This window comes from Bombus impatiens, unplaced genomic scaffold (genome assembly GCF_000188095.3).
Source record: "Bombus impatiens unplaced genomic scaffold, BIMP_2.2 scf_0318, whole genome shotgun sequence".
NCBI lineage: Eukaryota > Metazoa > Arthropoda > Insecta > Hymenoptera > Apidae > Bombus > Bombus impatiens.
In genome coordinates, this window is record NT_176737.1 from 1,981,809 (window position 1) to 2,004,914 (window position 23,106).

Here is a 23,106-nt window from a genome sequence, read left to right on the forward strand (position 1 = left end):
ACATCAAACCAAAGTTTCCTCTGTTAATTTTTCCTTTCATGCTTGCTCTTACTTCGCATGACTTTTTCTTTTAATTTTTTACGAATAACTTCTCATATAAAAAGGTGTTTCTCCCTCTGACTGTGTGTGTATGTGTGTGTGTGTAATATGTGTACATATAATTAAAACGTATTATATTCTTAACACGTGGTATTTTATTTTTATATCATGTAATATCGTACGACATTACATCGAACTATAACGATTGTAAGATTTCTCGATTTCCGCCGGCGCTGATCTTACATGAAATGATTCACTGCTTTTTTCTTCAAATTAGAAAGAAAACACAGAAAAAGTATTTACATACTATTTACTATTTTCAATAGTTAGATTAAACTGTATGTATATATATGTATATGTACATGTATGAATACATATACATATATAACCATAAAAATCGACTTCGTGATTCTTCCTGATTCAGAGAAAATCAATTTCGTCAAATTTTAAACCGACTGCAAAAGCGAAATATGAGGGGGGGAGGGGGGGCGATTAACTCGTACATATTAAAAGAAGAGAAAGCTGGAATAATGCAGAAAAGAGAAAAATATTAATTGAACTTTTTCTTTCCTAATCTTCGAATAATACGAATTCTACGTTTCTTTGAGAAATGTAATATAAATTCAAAACTTGCACTCGACGATTTCATCTCTTTCTTTTTCTTTTCTTTTCTTTTTTTTCTTTTTTTTTCTTTTGGCTATACATGTACGACTCGAAGCACCGGGATACAATGAACATTAAATTAAGGAAAAGCAATAGCAATGAGAACGACGCATGACAATGAACAAATGTGAAATACATGTGTACATGTTAATGTCTCTGTGTGGGTACGAAATTTAGCTTTCATAGCATTTACGATCGCACTGTTTACTCTAGTATCACTTACAATTAGATATCGATTCAATTTTTGTTCTTCTTTTCAGTGTTCTTCCCCCTACTTACAGACCATTTTAAAGCACGTTCAATGCAAGATCTTTATCATTTTTTCTCGCCCCTTGTTATTATCGAATAAATCACGAATGTTATGTAAAACACATAAAGAATAACATTACTCGATATCCTCTTAATTAATTAATTATTAACTTTTCCTACATTTCATTCACATCCTTTCTCTCGCTCACACACACACGCGCGCGCACGCACACACACACTCTTTCTCTCTCTCTCTCTCTTTCTCTCTCATGCATATTCTCCCTCTCTTTTTCTCTTCCTTATTTCATGGTTGATCCAAGTTACACTCTTCTCTTTTCTTTTTTCCATTTTTTTCTTTCTTCTTATGTACAACATGTATATCACTCAGCTCCAGCGAATTTGCCTAATTTGATATTCACAGGTTTTTTTCGCTTGCGTTTCGTGATCGAATTAACTTCTAAGATTCCTCATCTTTTTTTAATATCATAAGTTAATATATATGTATATGTGTACATAAACGGTACGTGTATGTGTGGTATTTACGAAAAATGTCCAATATACATATACAGGTCTAAAGCAGTCTTAGAAACTCTGTTCAGGGTATGTGGGGGAACAACGTGAAAAATTTATACAGTAGCTTATAATACTTCTGCTCCTCTTTTGTTTGAGTTAACTCAACCAAGATATGGAGGCACACGTTTCTGAAACAACATTAAATGTTAAAAAAACGAAATAGGAAATGAAAAAATGTTCTAAGGAGACTCATATTGACGTAAATCAAAAAAAGGAAGTTAGCTCGGACTCTTATAATACCAGCATTCTCGGTTGTGTATCAGTAGTTAAAAAATTAAGTAGATACTCTTATCTGCAGCTAATGTAGATCAATCAACTTCCGTTTCCATCTTGATATGACATTAACGCGCCAAAAATAATCTTTTACTGAGTATCGTTTGCACGATTTCTATCGGCGTCGATGACTTTAAAATTTCAATACTTCGTTATTATGCATTTTCTTTCTTTTTGTTACAAAACAAAAGGAGACATTTATATCGAAAATAATTTAGACGAAACTAGACAATAGAGAAAATATTATACATAATAAAATCTTGCAAGGATAAATTTGCACAGATATATATACTTAATATTCCTCTTTTTTATCTTTTCTTTACAAAGTACAATAATACGAAGCTTCTATTCTTACCCATATTAGTTACGAATAATTTATATTATAGTTTATATTTAATACTCGAGATTGCAAAACACTTTCACATATACTTTTTTTTTACATCGAGGAGTGAATTGCGGACATGAAGTGCAAACTGGTAAATATACACAAATCAAATATGTTTATTGTACAATTTCTACTACTTACATTGACAACCGAAAAGCTCGTTCAAAGAACCTTAATTGGGAACTGAATTTGTAAAGGAATCGCATTTTGTCTGCTTTACCCACGAAAGGTTGTTTTACAATCGTTACAAATATACATATATATACAAACTAAATACTATTTCCGTTAAATTGGATAAAGTTTCATGATGTCTGACCCCCTTTAGGGACAGGTCTTAATTGCCCATCACACGAATAAGAAAATTTATGGATGGCAAAACAAAACACTTAGTTGTTTTTGTGCGGTACATCATGTACTTTTACATGTGATTTTTTTTACATAATAAGTTTCTTCTTAATAGATGTAAATATGACGTATAGTCACAATTTCAGTTATTACATGAATCTAAGCACACGCTTAGAAACTCTGTATTTATAAGAACCACTAGGCCTGGCTAGAGTTTCTTAGCCTATTCGTGAAATAATTTCTTCTAGTATGTGGGGTGTTTCCAGACAACGTGGAATGGACTATTTCTTGTTAAAATCTTATTATTTTTAACACTTATGTGGTCATATAATATTATGCCACAATTTTATGATCATGTCTTATTTAAAGAAAGTTCTCTCTTTCTTTATATCGCATTGGTTCATCATCTTTTTTCTTTTAATCCTAATTATATATATCCCATTTCTTAGACCCTTTCACCCACCTGCGTTCAATACCGATCCTTTCGTACATTTATACACACAAGCACAAAGAGGTATGTCATTTTCACCACATTGTGAACACGTATCCTCGTTACGTCCATTCACTTAAAGAGTATAGTCCTTTATCTGTTATAAAAAGGTTTACAGTACGATCTTTTCTCTCGGTCAATTTCTCTGTGCAAGTAGAAGGGTTAGAAATGGTATAGCAGCAATTAAAAATCACAAATTCCTTAGTTTTCTTCCGGTTTGCCTACTATGACAATCTTTGTCGTTTTGGAGATGGTGTTACTTCCGTATCTTCCTCTTCTTCGTCTGAATCTCCTTCATAATCGACCAAGCCCTAAAAGATGTTATTAGCATTAGAGCATTATTAAATATGTGTTTTAAATTAAGGATATAATTTCATAGATATATATTCTTAAAAATGAAACAAGACATTACTTTCTTAAATAGTGCAGTTCCAGCTTTCTCTACTGTGCCAATGGTTGAATTTGGATTGATTTCCGAAGTAATAGGAGATTCGTTTGTTGTTGTTGTAGTGTTATTGATTTGTGATTGTTGCGAGGTAATGTTATTGTTAGCCGTATTGTTGTTCAACACGGACTGCTGTTGCTGCTGTTGCTGATGATGACTTTTAGAATCTGCAAGGGCGGGATTAAGCGCAGAGTTTGATGTTGATGACTGTTTCTTAGCGGAAGCCGGAGGCACAAGGTCTGCTGCTGCTGCGGGTACGACCGCCTCACCCTCATCAAAGTCTTCCTCTTCGTTGAACCACATTTCCTCCTCTTCATCTAACTGTCTCTGGTCCCTTCTGTATCGACTATTTCTCAATATGGATGGAACGCTAAACAAGCACAATCAAATAGTATACGTTACTAAAAATTTCTTAATTCATATAAATGTCGTTCGTTAACAGAAATATACCTGTCAAGAGCTGCTCTGTCCCGATCCTTTAACTTGTCTTGATGCTGTTCATACCTTAATTTCAAAGCTTTAAATGTTTGTACATAATCAATTGTTTCCAATTCTTTCGAAAAATTTTCAACAACGTGCGAACATAACGATTTAATATCCTCCTACAATGAAATTAATCGATGTGTCAGAAATAAAACATACAACTTTATAAAAGACTTTATAGTATGTATGCGTGCTTACCAGTTTAATAAATTCAAACATTTCAAGAATAGCAGAATCCAACAAATTATATCTACCATTATTTCTCACAAATGCATCAAATACAGGCGCAAATAAATTCCCTTTAATGATATATCTATTGTAAAATTCATCCTTCAATGCTACAATTTTTCTCATAAACCTTAAAGCACACAATACTAAAAACGTGTGTGTTGATTTCATCAAAACCAGTATTCGTTTAAGCAGATCTTTATTCAGTATGCAATTCTTAATGTGGTATGTATGATGCTCTACACAAAATGATAGTAACTCTAAGATCAATCCTAAAAGCTGTACTGTTCTATAATCCTCTCTTGCTGGTCGTTCTCCGATTGTGTTTGCTAATAATGGCGCTATCAATGTTCCAATACTATTCTTGTAGAAGTAATTTAAGAAATCAGTCTTTTCTGATTTGTTAACGGAAGCCAACATGTTTTCTGGATCAAGGAGCAGGCGTAATACACCAGCTAATTGTACAGCTCCACCCAACTCTGGGTCACTATCGCCAACGAGTTGAGCAACTATTACGTTTATTAACATTTGGTCCTGTTCTGTATTATTTATTTGTTGCAATGTATAATCTCGAACAACACTTGGAGAATATTCCACAATATAAGTCAATATATCTATACTGGCTGTTTTTGTTTGGGCATCGTTCATTGCCAAAGTAATTTCTAGAGCAGGTAAAATACCAAGTGCTGTTAAAGTTTTATAAAAGGCCTCCTTTCCTTGTGGTTGTAGATTCTGAGAAAAGTTACAAAATTCTTTTAAGAAAAGAACTAGATCTCGTCTTTTACTATCTGATGTTGCTTCGTCAGTTAATTGGTGAAATAGTTCAGTAAGAAATTTCTCATCATCCTGTATCAAGGTCACTATCTCGACCTTATTAAAAAATATAAAGCTACTCAATGTGTTTAACATATTATCTTCGAATACGCTCGGAGTCGGTAGAACTACATCCTGAATGTATTGAACTCGATACGTCTGGTGAATTTTAGCTAATAATTCAGCATTTGTAATAGGAATTGCTTGCTTAAATCTGGCTAACTGTCGAAGATATTCTCTATGCCTCTTTGGCTGAGGTAATGTTGGCTCGTATTCCAAACATCCAACAACATCGAAAATGATATCTTCGCTAAACATAACTTCAAACAATGTATTCTTATTAAGTAGGAAAATATTTTTAAATATGTCATACAAATGATGCAATCCTTCAATGTTTTCTAAATCTTCACAAGTATGAAACAGATTTAATAGTTTTTTTATATAGCCTTCTGATTCTAAAGCCAGTGCTAATTTATCTTTCCTCGTTTGTGAAGATAAGTAATTTCCTATGAGTTCATTGATATCTTCCAGTCGACTTAACTCACACGGAGGCAATTCTATTGGAGGAGCAGCATCAGACATATCATCAAACCGTTCATCTTCTGACTCTTCGACAATATCTTGGGTAATTTCAACAGATGGATCTTTTCCTTGGACCTGACATATTTTCTCCCAAATTTCATCACAGCCAGCCTTTTCTTGAAAACTTAAGGCTAAATCAAAATTTTCTCCTTCTGACCAAACTATTAAAGTATCCTGAAATAAAAAAACAAATAGTGTTTTATAATTTCTGTATTTTATAATTTGATTGATTTTCCACATATTGTTTACTATACTCTTAATTAAAATTATGTTACATGAAAAGGTTGTTTAAATAAATATTGAATTAAAAATTTATAATGATTTCATTATTTCATTACCTGTTGCTTCTGATATGCTGTATCAGGTAATATTCTACTTTCCAACAAAACCGAACCATCACTCTCTGCTCTGACTAAAAGTGAAATTCCTTTCAGTCTATCTATATATGAAGAAGAAACGTGACCTGTACCACGATCATCCCATTGTCTATCAACATTAAGTGCATATAACTTCACTCTTCTGCGTGTGTCCGTCATATTGTAAAAATTAACTTATACACACTATTTTATAATATCACCAGCTACCTTGCATCCCTTTAAATTTCACCAACTCTTTGGCTTTTTAGATATATTTATGAATGATTCTCAACTCTCTGATATATCGACAAATGCACTGAAATCTGCATATATCGATCTGTCAGTTACTCCTTTGTAACCCATTAAGGCTTTTTATTACAACATTAATTTTACAAGACAAAGACACCTTTAAATATATATATGGTTCTTTTAACGTTCCGATTCACATACATAAGATTATTTTCTTTTCCAAATAGCTTGGGTAAAACAAATGAAGTAATTGTTAATTAACAAATATACCATAAGGGATCTTTATTCATTTCTAATAACAATTGTTGACAATTTCTACAGACTTCATCAGCCTATATGTCCTTTCTTAGTTTTTCCCACTAATTCTATAAAAGACCTCGTTTAACGAAGTTACGCAAATATTAAGAGTTTTGTTACTAAAATTATTAAGATAAAATTGGGGCTATGATGATCTGTCATTTAGTTCACATCCCTTCAAGTTTGATTGACGGGATAAGATTGTTTACCGTAATAGATGTTTATGCGCTCTTCGTTGCATAAGCCTGATTCTTGCGCCAAGAAAACCTCTCAGGACGCGCGGGAAAACTTTACGTCGTGCGCGTTTTCGCTATCACGTGTCGTGTATAAGAAACGCGATTAAATCTCGATTGTTCGTTGAGTCATTCGGATAGACCAGCTTGTTGTCTGTAGAAGGTCAGGAGAAAATTTTGTTGCTGGGAAGACTGCACTCTGCGTGCTCTCTCACCGCTGTGTACGGTTCCCGCGACGAAACCAAACCCAAATTAAACTCGATCCTCTTGTAATAGAAATACTCATAAGTACACGATTACTTTACTCGATTTCTTTCGATATCGCGATTATCGACCATTGCAATCCTTTCCTTCTTATTAAGCAAGATCACTCTAAAATTGACATAGACACTGAGCAGCCACAACACTACACTCCGCCATGTTAGATCACAACAACGCGCTACGGGGTTCGCCTCGTGTATCTCAAGGACTTTAGCGCGTAATATGAAAGAACCGTATTTTAATGAACATTACCTTCATTATTACAATATATAAACTGTCCTTAAGCTAATTCAAGATTAAATATGAAATGTTAAATTGTTGATATATTAATTAAACGTTTCAATTATTGATATCATTCACTTGTCCATTTTGTATCCTTAATCAATATCAGTTCATTCCTTATGTTGTATATTAGTTAATTTCTTAGTTCATTTCTCTGTTACTACTAAAAAATTGATGCGATTTTGCACAAAATTGTATTATTTATCTCATGTCTCTCTTGTTTTCTACTTTCTCTATTCTGCGTTCTTTCAATTCACATATACATATAGGTAGATAGATAGATATAGATATTTCGTATGATATTTGAATGATATATCATATCATAAACTTATTTTACATAGATTTTATTTATATAAAAAAACATAATACTGTAATATTTACAATTGATTAAATATTGTATTGTATATTTGTACATTGAATATATATATATATATATATATATATATATATATATATATATATATATATATATATATATATATATATATATATATATATATATATATATATATATATATATATATATATATATATATATATATATATATATATATATATATATATATATATATATATATATATATATATATATATATATATATATATATATATATATATATATATATATATATATATATATATATATATATATATATATATATATATATATATATATATATATATATATATATATATATATATATATATATATATATATATATATATATATATATATATATATATATATATATATATATATATATATATATATATATATATATATATATATATATATATATATATATATATATATATATATATATATATATATATATATATATATATATATATATATATATATATATATATATATATATATATATATATATATATATATATATATATATATATATAACATATATACTTATCGGCAAATTAATTAAACTACATCAATTAAACGAAAACTAAAGCACAAAAAATAAAAGGATACATTTGATCAAAATTATGAAGAAAAAGTAAAGATATTCAAATACCTGAAATAAAATTGAATATTAGAAAGTTTTATGCAAAAAATTACATATATTAACAAAAATACTTATCATTTTATAAATAATTACGTAGCAGTAGAAATTTTTTATGAAGTTTATATGATTTAAAATTTTATATTTTTAAAACGTTAATACACCTTTCTCTTTTCTATAATAATTTAAATTACAAATAGTAATCATTTACACAATAGGATTTGATCTCTATATTACAGTCCTACCGAGTTTGCGCATTTCCAGTATGGAAAAATAAGGTTATAATTATCTTTCCACTGATCGATAACATTTAATGAATAACAATGATTATTTATTTATATCCTTTCCGATATTTATAAATGTTATGATCACGATTATGTATATGATAGTTTTTAGAAATATATGAATATTTTTGCAATTCCCTTTAGAGGGAAATTAATTATATCATACTATTTTGCTAACGAGTAATGAAATGTTATAAAACGCGAAGTATTGTTTATCAATTTTTTATATTTAGATCAAAATTTAACATCGCAATTTATTAAAATAAATGTAATACTCTTTTTTTTTTTACTTGTACTTCTGTTTAAAATTTTCTTTTGTGCAAACAAAAACTATAATAATTATATATATATATGTGTGTGTGTATTTTTTATACCTATATATATTTTTTATTAATTATATTTATACACATATATATACTATCTATTTTTAAATTTAAAATAATTACATTCATAGTTATCTTGGAACTTCGTATTAATTTGTTTTTATAAATAATATAATTTATTTTGTACTTATTTTTGTCATCTTATTTGATGTGTTTATTGTTCAAAATTATTACAAATAATTTTGCATATGTCAAATTTATAAATGTATACAAATTTATATGATGGAAACAAAAGCACTACTAAATAGACAGATAAATTTATTACTCATAATGAGAGTTATTTAAAACAATTATTTTACAGTCATGTTATAATAACTGACATTACCACTCCCATGTACAGATACAAACATTCTTAACATGTAATAATTAGTAAAATCTGTACATTAGCCTGTATGTAGCACAAACAAGACTGATAGAATGTTTTATATAAGTTATATTTTATGATATAAAAATTGTAGGATAAAAATGATAAATTAAAATCACTTTTAGATAAAGCGTACAGAAACAATTTAATCAATACAAAAATTATTTTTTTATGAAATATATCGGAAAAACATATCGTAGAAAGGATATATACACGCATAGTATTTAAGGAATAAGAACTAGTCATAATCTGCATGACTTGCTTCATGAATATTTAACTACTAAAATAATTTGCGAAGAAAAAGAAAGAAAAGGAAAATTTATCATATTATTTCCTTTAAATGATTATTTGATATTTTGTGATTATTAATATCATAGTATCAACTTCAACTTTCAAGCTCTTAATCATAATTGTTACATCTTTTTTCGAATATCAATTGTATCTGCAATCAGGCCTGTTATTGATCAAGGTACAATTATATTACACAAATTATCACATAATTTTACGAACATTTATGAGCTGAAAATTTTTGTAGCCTACGTCTTCGTAGCATTTCTTGTTCACTTGAAGATTCCGTGTCATTCCTAATTGATGATTCTGGAGTTGCATCATTACCGTTTATACCTGATAACGTATTTACATTATCATTAGGAGAATTTGCAGTAGGAACATTCATCTCAGCGTTATCTTGCGATTGCTCGCTGTTAAGTTCAGGACATGCAGTTTTAGATGTTCCTTGTTTTGCCATTGAAGAAATATCTGTTGTAACATTCGTGTTATTTGTTGCAGTTGGCACTGGAATACTGCAATAAACATGTGTTATGAAATAACAATATTAATCGTTATTTTTAAATTTTATTAAGCTACAAAAAAACTCGTACATACTTAGCAGTAACAGCTGCTGTTTGATATTGGTTCATCATAGCACTGGCAGCATCTAATAGAAGCTGAACTCTTTGCAACGTTTGTATTCTAGCTTCAACGGCTTGTCGTAAATTACCTTCCATTGCTCTAAGTTCTTCTTCGCTTAATTCTGTAAGATTTGGCGGTGGCGTAGGAATAGGAGGCAATGGTACCATAGTTGGGAATGGTGGTGGAAACAACGGTACACCACTAGCTGCCAAATTTTGAAATGAGGTTGATGGAGTATTTGGCCCACTATTTTGAGCTTGTTGTTGCTGTGTTGTTGCATTTGAAACTTGTTGCTGTTGTGGCTGTTGTTGCTGTTGTTGTAAAGCTGCCGGTGCCCCTGGAGCATGCATCCCAGCCCAAAATGCTGGGAGAACTTGAACTTTATTGAATAACATATAAACATTAGATTTATTTTCTTAATGTGGACACGTGTAAAAATAATCGTAAATATACACACCAATTGGATTAAATCCTGGTGCTTGTGGAGCTTGAGGCACTTGTGGTCCTGCTTGTGCTTGATTTTGTTGCCTATTTCCTTGATTATTATTAACAGGTCTTAAAATATTTAAACGGCATGTGGGGCACGTTTGTTGACGTTGGAACCAAGAACGAAGGCAGGCAGTATGAAAAATATGATTACAAGGTAACTTTTTACTTGCAGACACCATTTCTTCCCTAAAATGTTGTATATTTTTATTAAATGTTGTACAATGTTGTAATATGTAGTATATTTTTAATGTTTCATCAATATTTCTGAGAAGTTATATTTTTTAATGAATTAGTAACTTTATTTTACCTGCATATAATGCATACATTATCAGCAGCAGCTAATTCTTCTGCTGTAGCATCTGGATATAATGTATTCATATTTCTGATAGCTCGACGCGACATTACAATATCGTGGAATGCTTTCCTAAAGTCTCTCATTGTATAATACATTGCACGAAGTGCAAACAAAGGTAAAGTATATAATTTGACCATCAAAGTGACAAAAGCAACATATAAAATAACCTGAAAGAAAAGATATATTAAATCAATGACTTTATAAATATTTAATGAATATATCTTATCACTTTATCCCACCTTCAACAGCCCAATTATTAATTCTGTGTACAACAAAAATACTGGTTTATTGTCCCATGGATTTTCACTTTGTAGATCTATTGTATGTAATATATACTTTACACTAATATTGAATACAACAGTTAAGAGAATGGCATATTCAAAACCAAAAACAAGTTGCACTGAGGGACCTTTCGTCGCTGTTGTATTATACGCATAATGAATCATGGTTAAATTTATAGCAAACAATAATGCCAATAGAGTACCAACTCTAAGATGGAATAACCAAGTTATTACAGGACTTCTTTCCATCTGAAAATAAATGAAACAAAATATTATATATGAAATTATATTAAGTTACTCATATTACTTACATAATCTACACGATCTTCTGCCAACCAGTGAAATGATTTCAAAAATAAAAGAAGTGTGAATAGTGCTATGAATTTTGGACTAAAATCATCTCTAAATACTGTAAACGCTAGACAAGTTTCAGTTACTGCATACCATACTTTTTCCAACAAATGCTGTAAAGAAATAACTCTTGGTATATGTATATTTGTACGCACATTTTTTAACCTTTATATATTTATATTTATATATTTAACCTTAATACATTATATATTTACCTCAAGTTCAGCAGCACGTAGGGTACCAAAAAATATCTTTCGAAAGAAAGCATTTATCATAAATACTAGAATCAAACCTTGTGTATAGATTACCTAAATTTCACATGAGAAAACAAACGGAAGAATCGTTAGAACATTCAGAAATATATGTATATGTATAATGAAATATAACGTTTATAAACAGAAGATCTTAAAAAGAAAACATCGAAACTTACCGTCATACTAGGGTTGGATTTGGTTATGTGAACTACTGTTGGATAAAACTGTTTTCTTTGATAATACGCGTTGCCTATCACAGCACATGTTAATGCTGTGCTTATTAACATTATTCCAGCCTCTCTCATCTTTGTATATATTGTTTTTTCAGCCCAAAGGCTGCTCTTTCCGAATGTTATATTCACTGACACTTATTTCACCAACAATTTACGTATCAACAGCTGTAGATCCGACTAGAATAAACGAGGCGCTGCTATCCTAACGACAATATCCAAAACTATCAACTTTGCTATCAATGAATACATTTCCACGACATTTTATATAATAAAAAATGGAACAATCATTAAATGTGACCTTGTGTGCATATATATCACACCTTTATTATCTAAATATCGAAAAGAATTTTACTTCACGAAGGAAATAGAACTTCCGTGTCATAGTTGTATTGTTTTTTGCAACAGCGAACGTGTATTATTTTTACTTGACAATTCCAGATGGAACAGACGGTAAAGTGTGATTGGTGGAACGATGAATAATTGTCTACAATTATGTTATATATATTTAAACCACGTGGAATATAACAAATTTCCTTTTTGTACTGTAGTTTTTTAATTAAATTCCATATTCTAATACTAATATATATACATATATCGATATAACAATGGATATAACTTTGTGTAAGTTTTATTTATTTATGAACAAATTACATGTGGTTCATAAAACAGAAAATACAATATTGTATTATAAAAAATTGCGGCAGTATATTTGTATTTTTTACGGTATGTATAAAAAATTCAATCTTTAAAAATGGGACAAGTTTCGAAATTTCAAAAAATAATATTGCAATTAAAAAAATACACGTTTGTACTTTGCTAAATGTATGTAAACATATATGTATATTAATAACACGAAAACAAGTACAAAAGAACATATATATATATAAATACATAACTTCTTCAAGCAAAAATATTTGTCTAAAAAGGTTCTATATTTTATAGTATTAAAATGTATGACAAAATCATTGGTTCAGTATGTTTATCACACACTTATGTTTTCATATAACATATATAAAATACTATTCTGTATATTTATGGCAATTTATCATACATAAAAGTACTATAACTATAGTATATATAGTAAGGATGTGTTATGAAAATAAACTTTTTCTCTAAACTTGGTTCTGAGATTCTAAGTTGTAAGACAATCTCATAGTACTTTTATCAATTTATAATTGAAAGTATTGCAGAATAGACTTTCTTGAACACATTTCTGATAAATTTGTACTTTAAATTAAGAGTGTCTACTGATATTTCTTGGTGTCTTTAAAATACTTTTAGGACTCTGATACTTTGGAGTTCCTAATTGACCAACAGCCTTTAAAGGTGTCCTACGAGAATCCACTAGAGGTCTTCTTACTAATGCTTTGCCACTTTTAGGTGTTTTTATAGTTAATGGTTTCTTAATATGCGGAGTCTTACACAGCACGTTATTATCAACTTTATAGATACTTAGTCTTGAATTCTGTGATATCATATCCACAGGTACATTTTGCATTAAAGGTGATGTTTTAACAGCCCTATTTTCTTTTTGATGAGTGGCTGTATTGCATGTCATAAAGTCTTTGGAAATACAATAACACATTTCAATATCCTTTTCCTTATTTTCGGTTTCCATCATAGTACGAGAAGGAGAATGTTTCAATATCAATTTTGAATTTCTACTTTTTACATTTTTGTTTGATTTTCGACACAATTCTGTCCGTTCACAATTATGTTTTATATTATTCATGCACTGATCATCCTCTGTACAAAGTAGACTGTTTTTCTTATTTATAGTGGTGTTTTGAGAGTGTACTTTTGCCGTGCACTCATCAAATAATTTAGCTTTAGCTAGTACCATTCCTGCATTCTGAGTTCTTAATTTTGCGATAGATGCACGACCAGTTTGAGTAATTGGAGATTTCGTTTGGTTTGTTGATCCAAAATATCCATCTGCATCCTTCCAGGATATAACAGCTTTCTTTTTCTCTTCAGATTTTGGAATCAGTTTACCTACAGATGTACTGTTTAAAATCATATTTTGTTGGCTATTCGTCTTCTTCAGTTTTTCAACTTTGCTATCGGAATATGTGGCCGTATTTGTAAGTTCATCACCATGAAAAGACGATACTCGACGTACCGTCGTGATTGTTCGATCTTTCACCGATTGAAAAGAATTCTGATTGTGTTTTTTTGTATATACATTTGAATTTTTAAACTCATCGCATACATTATTTAATATTATATTATCTCCTTTTTTCCAAAGGGAAGTAGATATAGGTCGTAAGTCAGCATCGTCTTTTGTATAATTCAGTGAAAATGTTTTTTCATTATGGGAGTAAGCATTGCTCAAATCTTGATCAGACTGTGTATGTGATTGCAAATCTGATCCACGAGAAATGTGCCATGAAGCAGTTCGTCTAACACGTTTGCTAAAAGATAGAAGAAATAAATTGAAGATTGTAAACTACAGAAACATACTAATTTACATAGCTCATAAAAAGTATAATTTACCTCATCACTTTTTCTTGTGATCTCCTTCTTAAACTTCCTATTTTTCGAGCACTTGGAGACCTGATGATTTTGTGTTCATCTGATCTTCTAATTTTAAGTTCTTTACCAAGTTTTTTAGCTAAGTAGTCTGTTGTCACTGTACTTTCAATACTAGCTTCTTCCAATGTCCTTTCATACGCAGTTTGTACTTTTTTCACAGAATGCAATAATAAATCATCATTCTCCTCACCATTTCCATTATTTATACATTTGAATTCTTGAGAAAGACGAGATTCAATTGCTAAAACTCTATTTTTTATTTCTTCATATTCGCTTTTAGGTATCGTAACGTATTCCTCTGACTGATTATCTACAAATGTGACTTGAACATGTGAATATGTTTCAAAATTATTTACAGTTAATCTTCTTTTCATTGGGTTCATTCGTCTTTGTTTATAATTACCTAGATCTTTTAATTCTTCCGAACTTGAACTTAACTGTGTGTGCCATTTACTAGATTTAATATCATCTTTTGTTAACAAGACCTGCTCGTCACTATCATCTGATAAATTAACATCTGCATCACCAAACATATTATTATACTCTCTGTGAAGGTCGTTTGATACTTCACTGTCTTTTAGAATTAATTTCAAATGTGATGAACTATCACTATATGCTCTGTATGTTCTTTGTGAGTCACCACATGAGTCACAAACAGAACTCCAACGACGTTCTGCCTGAGTATCAAAAGTATTCTTAGATGATTCTGTGCTTTCATCAACAGTTTTCTGCAAATATAAAAATATTATGTAGATTGTTATAATCAAACTTGTTAACTCATGAAATAAATTATTCTCATGTTCTTACTGGCTTTCTCTGTACAAAACGATCCAAACTAAGTCTAATCTTTTTAGATTTATCTGCTTTATCTACAACTCTTCTGAAACATAAGTTTATCGTATATATTACAAATGATAATTGTTTATATCTATAAAAGAAGTAAATACATACTTCTTCTTTGTACTTGGTGGATCTATATAATCAACTTTCCTTTTTTTTGTGGGCTTAGTATTTAATGTATGTACTGAATTAGCATTTTCAGATATCCTTTGACTATCACATGTGTTACTATCTTCAGATGCAGCATTTTTGCTAACAATCTTTTTTAGACCATTAAACATTCCTAAAGAAAAATATTTAAATTTTAAAGAATTCTATGTAAATAAGAGAATTCTGATCTGTTAAGTAATCAAGTTAGTAAGTTAGTTAATGGTACATTTGTTAGAACATAGGTTTATGTCTATTAAATAAAACTTTCATCGCATGCTGTTATTATGAAACTTCAGTATTTATGTCAGTACAGTGTAAATACAGTTTGGAAATAAATTACTACGAACAGATCGACAGACATACTTAGATTGAGGTTGGAGGCACTTAGATGTGGCTTACGTGTAAGGCTTCCACTGCGATGTTTCTTTTTTTTGAATTTTGAACGCAGATGATCAGATACATCTAACTCATTATCTGTACTGCCAATTGTTTCCATAGAAATAGCTTGTGTTATATGATCTGGTAAAATACCAATACTTTCTGCATTTTCAATTAAAATCTGCAATATTTCCAGATAAAGCTAATGAAATTATCTTATGTTAAAATTGACATTCTTCTTCAAGACAAATATGCATATCACCTTAACAACAATTAAGTGTAATTCAAGACGCATTTGCACAGCAGACATAGTGGTTTCTTGCAGAGGCATTATATTTGGACCAATAACTTTTGCTAAATTATCAATGCCCATTTTATTTTGTTTCTCATATTGTGCTACTTTCTTTAAAAATTCCATAAAAAATGCCAGAGTATTTAGATGATGTGGTGGTAAAAGAATACAAGCTAATAACAATGCTTGTACACAATAAGTTTTAAGCATGACACAGTGTACAAATAAATCATGGTACGTGTATGGAATCAATGGTTCTGGTAAGTCTCTGAAGAATGTTTTTAAACAATTAGCTACATCAATGGCATGATGTTTTTCCCCTAAACTGCCACCATTATCTAAACGAATTATTAATTCCTTTTGTCTAAGTTGTGATCCTGCTTTTCTGAATAATCCTTCCTGAGTGATATACTTTTCTAAAAATGTGGATGCATGACTCACAAAAACAGGCACATGCACAATGGCACCAGAAGATAAATTCACGACATCCAATGGTTGGTACAATAAAGAAGTCTTGAAAACTTTTTTCAAAATGCGTTTCCCTTCAGATCGTTCTGCTTTAAACATATTTTTTTTAAAACGATACTTAACTCCGTAATTACGAAGATCACTGACAATTGATTGGTATACTGTTTCTTTATGTAGAACATCGTAAATCAACATGTTTGTAATTTAAAGATAGGAATTATTTGATCATAAATTACAATGAAATCTTTAAAATAAAATTTTTTGTTTATAAACTGTGCAAGAATACAATACAGTTTTCATATTTATACAAACATTATTAAATACGTACAGTTACATTAAAATTATCATGTAACTGACATACGCCATTACCAACTATACAATATTACTTATAAAATAAAATTTGACATTCTAATGTACTGAAAGAAAAATGAAACTCAAACTCAAATTCGACATTAGTATAAAATATTAAGTTTCCTAATTCATTTAGAAAATGAATACAGCTGTTTATAGTATAGTTATATATTATTTTAACTATATAAATAAGTATATAAAAATGTATCATGAAATAAATAGCAGAATAAAATCCCCAAATTTATAAATTATCCCTAGGTTGCGGATGCGTATGTATTTATGAAAAATTTGTCTATAAAAATGTACAGGATATCCATAGCAACATGTTATAACATTTAAAAAATAAAACAAATTCTCTGTAGGTTTCATTTCTTTAGTTGTGTTCATAAGTCTAATTATTGTTAACATATTACATATCTTAATTATCTTATCATAACTTAAACATTTATTATTATGTATCAATTTTATACAAATCAGAAATCGTAAATACTATTTTCGAACAAAATATTTTTCTCGTGTTTAAGTTCAAATTCTCACCATTAATTAATGCGTTGTAATTGTAATTGATATCAAATTAATAGTATTGGATATCAGCTCTATATTTTAACTTATCTGTGGTATTAACGCAACGCGGGAAGATAATTCATGTAACTTATTTGAATCTTAAATATTTATGATATTTCATTCTGTTTCTATTTGTACTGTTTAGTAGAGATATAATCTATACAATTTTTAAAAACTTATCATGTTTTCAATAAATATGCTTAAATATCAACATTTATTTGATAAATTCACTAGCCGATATGTGAAACATCAATTTATCAATTGTTTTTTCGTAACAAATCAACAGCAACGTTTGGTACTATCATTACGTACGTTATCTTTTTAATCTATTTAAAATTTCTAAATTAAATTATTTATTTCGCATAGTTTTGTTAGTATAAATATAGATATAAAACTGGACTCGTACGCAGTATATTCTGCTACCGGTTATTTTAAATTGTCGCTTATATCACTCCGTGAAATAATATTTTGAAATAATTTTAACAGAAGAAACAACAAAAATCCAACTTCTATCTAGATTGTAATATAAATAACAATTTTCTAGAACATTTTAAACGATGTTAGTCGTAAAACTTACCGCAGATCAATAAACGTCTGTTGAACTTACATATATACAACTCTCTTTCTCTATAAACGTGAACTTATGTATTCAGAACAGTACAAGTCTGATCTAACTTTAGAAATTGATTTTGTATCCAAATAGCGCTACTACAAAGTAGATAATTTATATATATCTAAAAATAATAGTTTATGGTATCTTGAAAATTGTTGTAATAATATGACAACACAGCAATATTAAAAGGATATAAAATAATATTATTTAAATAAATTTATATAAATATCTTTTACAGCATTAAACCAATTGAAGAAAGGAAATATGCAAACAGTGCGATTGTTATCAGGGTATGACATGCCTACTGTGGGTTTGGGTACATGGCAGGTGATTTAATTATTAACTTATTATTTAAATTCAAGAATCTTTCTTAAATGTTTAAATTAATTTACATTTTTCATTTGTACTTAAACTTAAAACTATAATGTTGCATACTTTCTGAAGGCTAAACCTGAAGAAATTGAAAAAGTTGTGATAGCTGCTCTAGATGCTGGCTATAGACACATTGATACTGCATTTAATTATAATAATGAAGAAGCAATAGGAGCAGTATTAAAAGAATGGTTTAGAAAAGGTGGGAAGCGCGAAGATCTTTTTATTACTTCAAAGGTAACATTTGATATATATTAAAAAGATAACTTATACATATATAAAGATAAAAAAATATTTAATTACCTTTTTAGTTACCTAATTTTGGTAATCGACCATCAGATGTAGAGAAGTTTATTAATTTATCACTGAAAAGACTTGGTTTGGATTATTTGGATATGTATTTAATCCACATGCCTTTTGCCTTTAAATTAGATGAAAGTACTTGTACCTCAGCGATTAATGAAGATGGAAGTTTTATGTTGGATCTTGATACAGATCCTGTTTCAGTGTGGAAGGTTTAATTCTATAGCACTATTAATGAATAAAATGTTAGTAACTTATAATTGATTGTTTCATTTAATGTTTCAGGAAATGGAAGAACAAGTAAGAAAAGGTCGTACAAAGTCTATAGGTTTAAGTAACTTTAATGAAAAACAAATTTTAAATATATGGGAGAATGCACAAATTAAGCCAAGTAACTTACAAGTAGGTTTGACATGTAAATAAATTTTATCACACTTGGCTTTGATATAGTTTCGTAATCACTTTAATTATTATTAGGTGGAATTACATGCATATCTGCAACAAAATTCGCTACGGCAATTGTGTCAAACGCACAATATCATTATAACAGCCTACAGCCCCTTGGGATCACCAGGAGCTAAAACGCATTTTCAAACGAAATATAATCATAATGTTGAAGACTTTCCAGATGTTCTGGGACATCCAATAGTACAAAAAATAAGCGCAGAACATAAACGATCACCAGCACAAGTTTTACTACGTTACTCATTACAATTAAATGTTGTTGTAATTCCAAAAAGTAAATCTCCCGAGAGAGTTAAGGCAAATATTGATTTATTTAGTTTTTCATTAAATGAAGAAGAAATGAAAATTTTGAGTACCTTAGACAAAGGTGTACGTGGAAGAATTTTTAATTTCTTGTTTTTTAAGGGGTAAATATATTTATTAAAGATATTTCATTCCAAATAATGTAAAGATATAAAATCCCTTTGATTTCTTTTAGGGTCGAGAATCATCCACATTATCCATTCAAGGATGAATTACAGTCCTAAATAAAAAAAGAGATTATTAAGGTGTAGTTCGAACGTATGCATATTTATACATTGAAAATACTTGAAATATAGTACAAAATGAAAACATATATATAAAGCGAATAAATATATAATACAAAATGCAAAGAAAAATGTTATTACATTTCAGTGTAATCTGTACAACATTTTACGTTGCATACGATGCTGAAGTTCTCCACGTCGTATCATTGTGTGTATAACTTTGTAAATAGCACGTTCTGGATATGCTTGTTTTACAAAATCTTTAACAATATTTTGCTCTGACACTTGATTTCCAATAGGAAATCTACGTTTCAATTGTTTTTCGATACGTGATAACATTTCATGATCTTCATCCGAGGTAAATCCTTCTGCACCTAAATTTTGACATGTGTTTAAAATGAAGTACAATATTAAGAAATGCATACTACCAGTTACTTCATTATAGATTACCAGCTAAAGATCCTGACATTGCAGCATCTAAAGTAGATACTTGGAAAAGTCTAAGCGCTTCGTTCACGTGGATTTGTGTAGCGAAAGGTTGTAATTGCATTTTAGCTAAAGATTCTGAAATTCTTATAACAGCTTCCAATTGACGAACTGTTATGGGAATAGATAATCTCTTTTCCATATCTTTCTCATGTTCTCTGGTACTAGCTCGCATTACAACATAACGATGTTTTAATTTCTCTCCCGCCTCTTTACTAAGTCTTGGACCACAACGACTATAAAGGTATATCAATTAATGACAAATAAATAAAATATTTTGAACAAAAAATAACCTTACGTTCTACAATAGTGGATATATTTTTTTAAAATGTGCAGTGGTAGTTCTCCTTCTGCCAATTGTTCTGTAACTTGACCAGCATTGGTATGGATATTCATTACATGTTTTGCTAGTGTTACATCTTTATTTTGCTCGTGTTCATCTTTAACAATAAATATCATGTCGAAACGCGATAAAATTGTTGGCATAAAATCAATATTTTCTTCTCCTTTTATCTCATCCCAACGACCAAATATCGAATTTGCCGCTGCTAGAACGGAACAACGAGTATTTAATGTTGTAGTTATTCCTGCTTTTGCAATGGATATTGTTTGTTGTTCCATAGCTTCATGTATTGCAACTCTATCATCCTCTTTCATTTTATCAAATTCATCTATGCAAACAACACCACCATCTGCAAGAACCATAGCACCTCCTTCCATGACAAAATTCCTCTACAAATCAAATAAAACATTTTAGTAAATGTGAAACAAATATTTGATATTTATATGTTAAAATGATTAACTTACTGTTACTGGATCTCTTAAGACTGATGCTGTTAAACCAGCTGCTGAACTTCCTTTGCCAGATGTGTAAATTGCAATTGGTGCAACTCTCTCTACAAATTTTAATAACTGTGATTTAGCTGTACCAGGATCACCTAACATTAAAATATTAATGTCTCCTCTCCTACAAAGTCCATCAGGCATTCTTTTTCTAGAACCACCAAACAGTAGGCAAGCTATAGCTTTTTTAATATCCAATGCACCAAAAATGCTGGGAGCTATACTTCTTGCAATTCTTTCATATAAATTAGTGTCTGAAGCAAGACGTCTAAATAAATCTTCTTCTTCATTTGTAAAGCATGAATGAATACCTGAAAACCACAGAAATTGAATAAAAATATTATAAAAAAAAGAAATTCATTGCATAAAGTTATTTTATGACAATTTACCACTGCCTGTATTTTCTCCATCTGTAGAAATACCAATAACCCTCATATATGGCGCTCGAACACCAATTAATGCTTTATCTCTTCCTCTATTACCAGTAGTTTTAGTAACTTTCTTAATTGAATATATGCCCAAAATGAGAACTCTATTGCCTGGTACAATTCTATCACATAAATAGCGATCGCAATACAATTGTAAATGTCTTGGCATTTCACCCTGTGGAATTTGATCTGGCAATTCTTGCAGTTTCAGAACTTGAAAATCAACACAATGACATTTATCTGGCATTATAAAAAATGGATCCAGAGGGCATTTTGGCCTTCCTGCTTGTTCTGTTGTACATTTCCTAGGTAAAACGTATCCTTCTAAACCAGGTTTAATTGAAATATTAGTTTGCATGCTTCTACAAGAACGACATTGTATAGCAATTTTTGTCGCTTTTGCCCTAATTCCAGATGCAGAAACAATAATACCAGGTATTTTAATAAGTTTAGAAACTGCATCAGGCTAAAATAAAAAAGTTTAACCAATGTCAGATATCACAAATTTTAATGTTATATATAATATGAAAATTACTTCATCTTTTTTAGCAGCAAAATTGTCTTTTTTAAGAGTAAACTTAAATCATACTTTGATTCCTCTTAAAGAACTTGGATGTGCATCTGAAGATAATAAAATTTGTATGTCTTCAACTTTTTCTTCATCTGGTGGTCTTGGAGCTGTAAGTTCATCCGCTAAATCTTTTGCAGCTTCTTCCAAGATAGGTAAATATTCAGTTGGATGCTTGTAAACTTTTTCTGCGAGTGATTCATCAAAAGCTGCCAGATCTTCTAAATTAATTTCTACCCAATATTGACCCAAATTATAATTACGTTTTAAAATATCTCTAAAAAAATTATTATATTATTAATATTACACAAAATTTACGATATAATTATCAAATTTATACACATTGAAATATTGTAATTAATTCAGGTACCTATATTTGTAGTTAAAGTTTCCCTCGTGGAATTGTCTAATAAATTCCATAAACTTCTTCTTCGAATGTTGAAAATTAGTTCGCGTCTCATTAGATTCACCTACAGAGAAGTTATCGGAAAAGAATATTCCTGGGTCATCAAATCCTTCCATTATAACTTGATTTTTTGATATTTTTTGAAGAAAATATAATTGTGCAACACACTAAAGGAAGATTTGGCGGCAAATATTTTGTTTACATCCTTTGAACTCTCTTTCGACATAGAATAAAAAAAATAGAGATACGACACTTTCCATGTTTCTGTTATGAACTTAGGAATTAATATTTCTTAGGTTTATGGTTTCTCACCATAGGTTCATGCTTATCTCACTTTATTTCA

General features: G+C 29.7%; 5 protein-coding genes across 13 annotated transcripts; 1 reads left to right on the top strand and 4 right to left on the bottom strand.

Moving 5' to 3' along the window:
• Positions 1-1,313: 1,313 nt before the first annotated feature.
• Positions 1,314-7,513, bottom strand: LOC100742949 (serine/threonine-protein phosphatase 4 regulatory subunit 3). The gene is made up of 5 exons (XM_012385184.3): positions 5,907-7,513; positions 4,144-5,742; positions 3,913-4,064; positions 3,430-3,832; positions 1,314-3,328 (listed from the first exon to the last, which is right to left on the bottom strand). Exons 1-5 carry the CDS (start codon positions 6,102-6,104, stop codon positions 3,242-3,244), a joined length of 2,439 nt encoding a protein of 812 aa, XP_012240607.1. The 5' UTR covers positions 6,105-7,513; the 3' UTR covers positions 1,314-3,241.
• Positions 7,514-9,173: 1,660 nt separating this feature from the next.
• On the bottom strand, positions 9,174-12,644 carry LOC100742832 (E3 ubiquitin-protein ligase synoviolin A). 4 transcript variants are annotated; one of them, XM_012385201.3, is made up of 9 exons: positions 12,495-12,644; positions 12,118-12,351; positions 11,903-11,995; positions 11,648-11,800; positions 11,295-11,585; positions 11,008-11,222; positions 10,669-10,886; positions 10,185-10,590; positions 9,174-10,102 (listed from the first exon to the last, which is right to left on the bottom strand). In XM_012385201.3, the coding sequence occupies exons 2-9, from the start codon at positions 12,244-12,246 to the stop codon at positions 9,802-9,804; spliced, it is 1,806 nt and encodes a 601-aa protein (XP_012240624.1). In that variant the 5' UTR covers positions 12,247-12,351; positions 12,495-12,644; the 3' UTR covers positions 9,174-9,801. The 4 variants fall into 4 exon arrangements, with proteins under 4 accessions (XP_012240624.1, XP_012240623.1, XP_012240625.1 ...); XM_012385200.3 differs by having other exon boundaries at positions 12,118-12,371; positions 12,495-12,631; XM_012385202.3 differs by having other exon boundaries at positions 12,118-12,368; positions 12,495-12,625.
• A 648-nt stretch (positions 12,645-13,292) lies between these two features.
• LOC100742716 (rho GTPase-activating protein gacF) lies at positions 13,293-17,216 on the bottom strand. 5 transcript variants are annotated; one of them, XM_033320484.1, is made up of 7 exons: positions 16,340-17,216; positions 16,063-16,258; positions 15,661-15,832; positions 15,517-15,589; positions 15,113-15,437; positions 14,671-15,019; positions 13,293-14,588 (listed from the first exon to the last, which is right to left on the bottom strand). In XM_033320484.1, the coding sequence occupies exons 1-7, from the start codon at positions 17,030-17,032 to the stop codon at positions 13,409-13,411; spliced, it is 2,988 nt and encodes a 995-aa protein (XP_033176375.1). In that variant the 5' UTR covers positions 17,033-17,216; the 3' UTR covers positions 13,293-13,408. The 5 variants fall into 5 exon arrangements, with proteins under 5 accessions (XP_033176375.1, XP_024223129.1, XP_012240629.1 ...); XM_024367361.2 differs by having other exon boundaries at positions 14,671-15,031; XM_012385206.3 differs by having other exon boundaries at positions 14,671-15,437; positions 16,099-16,258.
• Positions 17,217-18,344: 1,128 nt separating this feature from the next.
• Positions 18,345-20,797, top strand: LOC100748093 (aldo-keto reductase family 1 member A1). Its single transcript, XM_003489175.4, has 8 exons — positions 18,345-18,505; positions 18,604-18,692; positions 18,810-18,974; positions 19,049-19,252; positions 19,326-19,442; positions 19,518-19,912; positions 19,984-20,390; positions 20,478-20,797. Exons 2-7 carry the CDS (start codon positions 18,630-18,632, stop codon positions 20,030-20,032), a joined length of 993 nt encoding a protein of 330 aa, XP_003489223.1. The 5' UTR covers positions 18,345-18,505; positions 18,604-18,629; the 3' UTR covers positions 20,033-20,390; positions 20,478-20,797.
• On the bottom strand, positions 19,503-23,066 carry LOC100741259 (DNA replication licensing factor Mcm5). Of its 2 annotated transcripts, none has more exons than XR_004461650.1 (7): positions 22,728-23,066; positions 22,379-22,634; positions 21,751-22,255; positions 21,326-21,672; positions 20,817-21,250; positions 20,174-20,754; positions 19,503-20,028 (listed from the first exon to the last, which is right to left on the bottom strand). XR_004461650.1 is itself a non-coding variant. In XM_033320523.1 (7 exons), the coding sequence occupies exons 1-7, from the start codon at positions 22,877-22,879 to the stop codon at positions 20,177-20,179; spliced, it is 2,196 nt and encodes a 731-aa protein (XP_033176414.1). In that variant the 5' UTR covers positions 22,880-23,058; the 3' UTR covers positions 19,746-20,176. The 2 variants fall into 2 exon arrangements, 1 of the variants encoding a protein (XP_033176414.1); XM_033320523.1 differs by having other exon boundaries at positions 19,746-20,406; positions 20,483-20,754; positions 22,728-23,058.
• Between the last annotated feature and the right edge of the window lie 40 nt (positions 23,067-23,106).

Bases quoted from the DNA above. Each gene is read 5' to 3' on its own strand.
- LOC100748093 (XM_003489175.4), top strand. From the start codon at position 18,630: ATGCAAACAGTGCGATTGTTATCAGGGTATGACATGCCTACTGTGGGT. The intron at 18,975-19,048 runs GTAACATTTGAT...TTACCTTTTTAG, and splicing joins ATCTTTTTATTACTTCAAAG to TTACCTAATTTTGGTAATCG. The intron at 19,253-19,325 runs GTTTAATTCTAT...TTAATGTTTCAG, and splicing joins ATCCTGTTTCAGTGTGGAAG to GAAATGGAAGAACAAGTAAG.
- LOC100741259 (XM_033320523.1), bottom strand. From the start codon at position 22,879: ATGGAAGGATTTGATGACCCAGGAATATTCTTTTCCGATAACTTCTCT. The intron at 21,673-21,750 runs GTAAATTGTCAT...TGTGGTTTTCAG, and splicing joins TGGAGAAAATACAGGCAGTG to GTATTCATTCATGCTTTACA. The intron at 21,251-21,325 runs GTAAGTTAATCA...TTTGATTTGTAG, and splicing joins TCTTAAGAGATCCAGTAACA to AGGAATTTTGTCATGGAAGG.
- LOC100742716 (XM_012385204.3), bottom strand. From the start codon at position 17,032: ATGTTGATTTACGATGTTCTACATAAAGAAACAGTATACCAATCAATT. The intron at 15,833-16,062 runs GTATGTCTGTCG...ATTTTTCTTTAG, and splicing joins TGCCTCCAACCTCAATCTAA to GAATGTTTAATGGTCTAAAA. The intron at 15,438-15,516 runs GTAAGAACATGA...TTATATTTGCAG, and splicing joins GTTTTGTACAGAGAAAGCCA to AAAACTGTTGATGAAAGCAC.
- LOC100742949 (XM_012385184.3), bottom strand. From the start codon at position 6,104: ATGACGGACACACGCAGAAGAGTGAAGTTATATGCACTTAATGTTGAT. The intron at 5,743-5,906 runs GTAATGAAATAA...TTTTTATTTCAG, and splicing joins CAGCATATCAGAAGCAACAG to GATACTTTAATAGTTTGGTC. The intron at 4,065-4,143 runs GTAAGCACGCAT...ATTTCATTGTAG, and splicing joins TGTTTGAATTTATTAAACTG to GAGGATATTAAATCGTTATG.
- LOC100742832 (XM_012385201.3), bottom strand. From the start codon at position 12,246: ATGAGAGAGGCTGGAATAATGTTAATAAGCACAGCATTAACATGTGCT. The intron at 11,223-11,294 runs GTGGGATAAAGT...CTTTTCTTTCAG, and splicing joins TAATAATTGGGCTGTTGAAG to GTTATTTTATATGTTGCTTT. The intron at 10,591-10,668 runs GTGTGTATATTT...TATTCAATAAAG, and splicing joins ACCAGGATTTAATCCAATTG to TTCAAGTTCTCCCAGCATTT.